The sequence below is a fragment of the Hyla sarda genome, chromosome 6 (genome assembly GCF_029499605.1).
Source record: "Hyla sarda isolate aHylSar1 chromosome 6, aHylSar1.hap1, whole genome shotgun sequence".
Taxonomy (NCBI): Eukaryota; Metazoa; Chordata; class Amphibia; order Anura; family Hylidae; genus Hyla; species Hyla sarda.
The window spans coordinates 40,050,076-40,054,984 of NC_079194.1; the positions used below are offsets into that span (position 1 = coordinate 40,050,076).

Below are 4,909 nucleotides of genomic sequence, written 5' to 3' on the forward strand. Positions count from 1 at the left end.
GCACTTGAGGAATGGAGGCATCTGCTGGAGGGATCAAGTTCTCCTGTTATTATCTACACCGACCACAAGAACCTCTCCTACCTCCAGTCTGCCCAACGGCTGAATCCTCGCCAGGCCCGGTGGTCTCTGTTCTTTGCCCGATTTAATTTTGAGATTCACTTTCGTCCTGCCGATAAGAACATTAGGGCCGATGCTCTCTCTCGTTCCTCGGATGCCTCAGAAGTTGAACTCTCTCCGCAACACATCATTCCACCTGACTGCCTGATCTCCACTTCTCCTGCCTCCATCAGGCAGACTCCTCCAGGAAAGACCTTTGTTTCTCCTCGCCAACGCCTCGGAATCCTCAAATGGGGTCACTCCTCCCATCTCGCAGGTCATGCGGGTATCAAGAAATCTGTGCAACTCATCTCCCGCTTCTATTGGTGGCCGACTCTGGAGACGGATGTTGTGGACTTTGTGCGAGCCTGCACTATCTGTGCCCGGGATAAGACTCCTCGCCAGAAGCCCGCTGGTTTTCTTCATCCTCTGCCTGTCCCCGAACAGCCTTGGTCTCTGATCGGTATGGATTTTATTACTGATTTACCCCCTTCCCGTGGCAACACTGTTATTTGGGTGGTCGTTGATCGATTCTCCAAAATGGCACATTTCATCCCTCTTCCTGGTCTTCCTTCTGCGCCTCAGTTGGCTAAACAATTTTTTGTACACATTTTTCGTCTTCACGGGTTGCCTACGCAGATTGTCTCGGATAGAGGCGTCCAATTCGTGTCTAAATTCTGGAGGGCTCTCTGTAAACAACTCAAGATTAAATTAAATTTTTCTTCTGCATATCATCCTCAGTCCAATGGACAAGTAGAAAGGATTAACCAGATCTTGGGTGATTATTTGCGACATTTTGTTTCCTCCCGCCAGGATGACTGGGCAGATCTCCTCCCATGGGCCGAATTCTCGTATAACTTCAGGGTCTCTGAGTCTTCCTCCAAATCCCCATTTTTCGTGGTGTACGGCCGTCACCCTCTTCCCCCCCTCCCTACTCCCTTGCCCTCTGGTCTGCCCGCTGTGGATGAAATTTCTCGTGACCTTTCCATCATATGGAGAGAGACCCAAAATTCTCTCTTACAGGCTTCATCACGCATGAAGAAGTTCGCGGATAAGAAAAGAAGAGCTCCCCCCGTTTTTTCCCCTGGAGACAAGGTATGGCTCTCCGCTAAATATGTCCGCTTCCGTGTCCCTAGCTACAAGTTGGGACCACGCTATCTTGGTCCTTTCAAAATTTTGTATCAAATTAATCCTGTCTCTTATAAACTTCTTCCTCCCTCTCTTCGTATCCCTAATGCCTTTCACGTCTCTCTTCTCAAACCACTCATCCTCAACCGTTTTTCTCCCAAATCTGTTCCTCCCACTCCTGTTTCCGGCTCCTCGGACATCTTCTCGGTCAAAGAAATTTTAGCTGCCAAAAAGGTCAGAGGGAAAAATTTTTTTTTAGTGGACTGGGAGGGTTGTGGTCCTGAAGAGAGATCCTGGGAACCTGAGGACAACATCCTAGACAAAAGTCTGCTCCTCAGGTTCTCAGGCTCCAAGAAGAGGGGGAGACCCAAGGGGGGGGTACTGTTACGCCGAGCGCTCCGGGTCCCCGCTCCTCCCCGGAGCGCTCGCTTCACTCTCCCCGCGGCAGCGCTCCGGTCACGTCCTCTGACCCGGGGCGCTGCGATTCCGCTGCCAGCCGGGATGCGATTTGCGATGCGGGTAGCGCCCGATCGCGATGCGCACCCCGGCTCCCCTACCTGACTCGCTCTCCGTCTGTTCTGTCCCGGCGCGCGCGGCCCCGCTCCCTAGGGCGCGCGCGCGCCGGGTCTCTGCGATTTAAAGGGCCACTGCGCCGCTGATTGGCGCAGTGGTTCCAATTAGTGTGTTCACCTGTGCACTTCCCTATATCACCTCACTTCCCCTGCACTCCCTTGCCGGATCTTGTTGCATTAGTGCCAGTGAAAGCGTTCCTTGTGTGTTCCTTGCCTGTGTTTCCAGACCTTCTGCCGTTGCCCCTGACTACGATCCTTGCTGCCTGCCCAGACCTTCTGCTACGTCCGACCTTGCTTTTGCCTACTCCCTTGTACCGCGCCTATCTTCAGCAGCCAGAGAGGTGAGCCGTTGCTAGTGGATACGACCTGGTCACTACCGCCGCAGCAAGACCATCCCGCTTTGCGGCGGGCTCTGGTGAAAACCAGTAGTGGCTTAGAACCGGTCCACTAGCACGGTCCACGCCAATCCCTCTCTGGCACAGAGGATCCACTACCTGCCAGCCGGCATCGTGATACTCCTGACCTTGACATAATTGAAAATTTATCGATAGACCTTAAAAGAGCAGTGCGTGACAGACAGCCCCGAAATCTCAAAGAACTGGAAGACTTGTGTAAGGAAGAATGGGCAAAGATACCTCAAACAAGAATTGAAAGACTCTTGGCTGGCTACAAAAAGCGTTTACAAGCTATGATACTTGCCAAAGGGGGCAGTACAAGATATTAACTCTGCAGGGTGCCCAAACTTTTGCAGACGCCATTTTTTTGTTTTCTGTTATTTTGAAAGCGTAAATGATGGAAATAAAATCTAACTTTTGTTGACATATTATAAGAATGTCTAACCTGTAATTTGATGCCTTTTGGAGATTTTCCCATCTTTCCTTGGCTTCTTTATGCACATTAATACAAATTTTTACCTGGGGTGCCCACAATTTTGATCCTCACTGTATATACTTATCTTATTATGTCCTGACTTTGTGTACTAGGGAGGACAAACTCATATCCTAAACATAAATAGTGATTTCCTTTTATGTGTTGGTTTGCTTTTTCAACTTTTTCTTTTTTCTAATTTCCTAATACATAAAATATAAAATTATTATACATAAATTATAGATGTAATAGAACATAAAGGGAATGTCCAGCCCGGTAGCTTGTAAATGCAAAGATCTTTTATTAGGTGCTACATGGAATCACAGGTACAAGACATGGAAGAGATGTGTATCAGCCGATTACATCGCCCCTACTCATACGTATAAGTAAGGGCGATGCAATCGGCTGATAAGCGTCACTTCCGCATCCTGTATCTGATTCCATGTAGCACTTAATAAAGAGATCTTCACATTCACAAGCTGCCGGGCTGGGCATTCTTTCTATGTTCTATTACATTGATCTTCAGTGGAGTCCGGACTGGTCCAGGCTAAAAGGGGTGAGCTGATACCTACTGCTTTGCTTATATATTATTGATAGATGTACTTGACTCTCTAGACATTGAACACTTTTCTTTATCATTCTGTACAACTGACCAATACTTAATAAGGAAGGTCGGATTTATATAATGAGATGTAATAATGCTGTTATAGGCACATGGACTGAATTCAACACGATAATTATGGAACAAACCATTTGGAGGGTGTGTTATCTTAATTCCTTCCCTATCGAGACAGATTGCTACAAAAACATCTTCTAGATAAACATATTTCACTTTAGATGATGACCTTAAAATTTTTGATGCAACATCTCCAGAAAATACATAACCTGTCCCTGAGCAAAGGGTGGGATAAAATGGATCTGGAAAGAGAGAATGAGGCATGTACCATTTGCTGTCTATGCTTCTGTGTGGTTGGTGATTTTCCATTACAAATCCTGTGAAAAAGTTTAGTTTTTGAGGTAGATCTGGACCCAATAGATCCAATAGACGGTCCGTGTTAACAAACATATCACTATCGGTCTTCATGACATATCGAGCTGTAGGGCAGTAGTTGGAGACCCATTCTATTCCCATCATGGTTTTTATGGTCAAGTTTTTGTATGTATCCTGAAAGTCTTTTTGGATGATATCTTGGTACTTCTTACTTTCCTCCAAGATGGCATTGGGATCCTGAGTGTTGTCCTTACCCAGCAGAAACAAACACATGATAGAAAATCTTTTATAAACAATCATATTTCCAAATGTGGCCCTTATGGCTTTGCGGTTTTCAACTTCACTGGCAATGGTTTCTATCAAAAATATCAAAAAGGGGGTTTCATCCTGGCATTTATTCGGCTCATTTATAATGTAAGGATATGATTTAATATTTAAATATTCCGAAGAGGATGCTGGTGATGGAGACGGAGGTGCTGGTGTCTCATGGGACAAATTTTCAGTCCACTGATATTTAGCATTTTTCCTTTCTGTAGTCTCTGGATCGCCTGTAGGAGACATCCGGGTTCCCAAATTTTCTCGATAGCTCCGATGTCCTTTCTCATAGAACTGAAATGCCACAAACAGACTACAAAGACTAATTATGTAAATGAAAGCCAAAAATAATACCTTAATAAAAGTCAGTGGTGGCTTTTTATGCAACACCATTGTATGCTGTATAGATCGTTGACATGCAGACGGTGAAGGTTATAATGCCGATATTTTATTCTGCATGCAGATGAGATTTTTTTTACTCCAATGCTAATATTCACCTAGAAAAAAATATATAATACAAATATATCAGAGTAAATAGCGGTAATTCTAATCATCACAGCCGAATATTCAGACATTTTAAGGAAGAAATAAAAAATGGTATGAATATATAAAAGTGATCTTTGTTTTGGGCCTTATCAGGCTTTTACGAGTATATATTATCATGCATGAAGAGTATATATTATTGAAAAAGAGTACCGTATTTTGGTAAAACTTCTGAAAAAAGGTCTTCTCTACAACTTTATCACTCGTACAGTAAAATGAACATTTGGCTTTTGCTGCCTTCTTAAGTTATGCAAGATTTCCATGAGTTCAGCTCACTGGGCTCAGAGAACTTTTTGAAAGTGTTCGATCGACAACTAAAGTGTTCGGTGCATAAATTTACTCATTTGCCACAGTGAATCCGCTGATTTATCGTAACATCTTCTTGGGCTGAGCACTT

The 4,909-nt window shown here is 44.6% G+C and overlaps 1 protein-coding gene across 1 annotated transcript; it reads right to left on the minus strand.

Moving 5' to 3' along the window:
• Window positions 1-3,243: 3,243 nt before the first annotated feature.
• LOC130277425 (beta-1,3-galactosyltransferase 2-like) lies at window positions 3,244-4,362 on the minus strand. The gene has a single exon (XM_056528097.1). It carries the CDS (start codon window positions 4,360-4,362, stop codon window positions 3,244-3,246), a length of 1,119 nt encoding a protein of 372 aa, XP_056384072.1.
• Window positions 4,363-4,909: the final 547 nt, after the last annotated feature.

Bases quoted from the DNA above. Each gene is read 5' to 3' on its own strand.
- LOC130277425 (XM_056528097.1), bottom strand. From the start codon at position 4,362: ATGGTGTTGCATAAAAAGCCACCACTGACTTTTATTAAGGTATTATTT.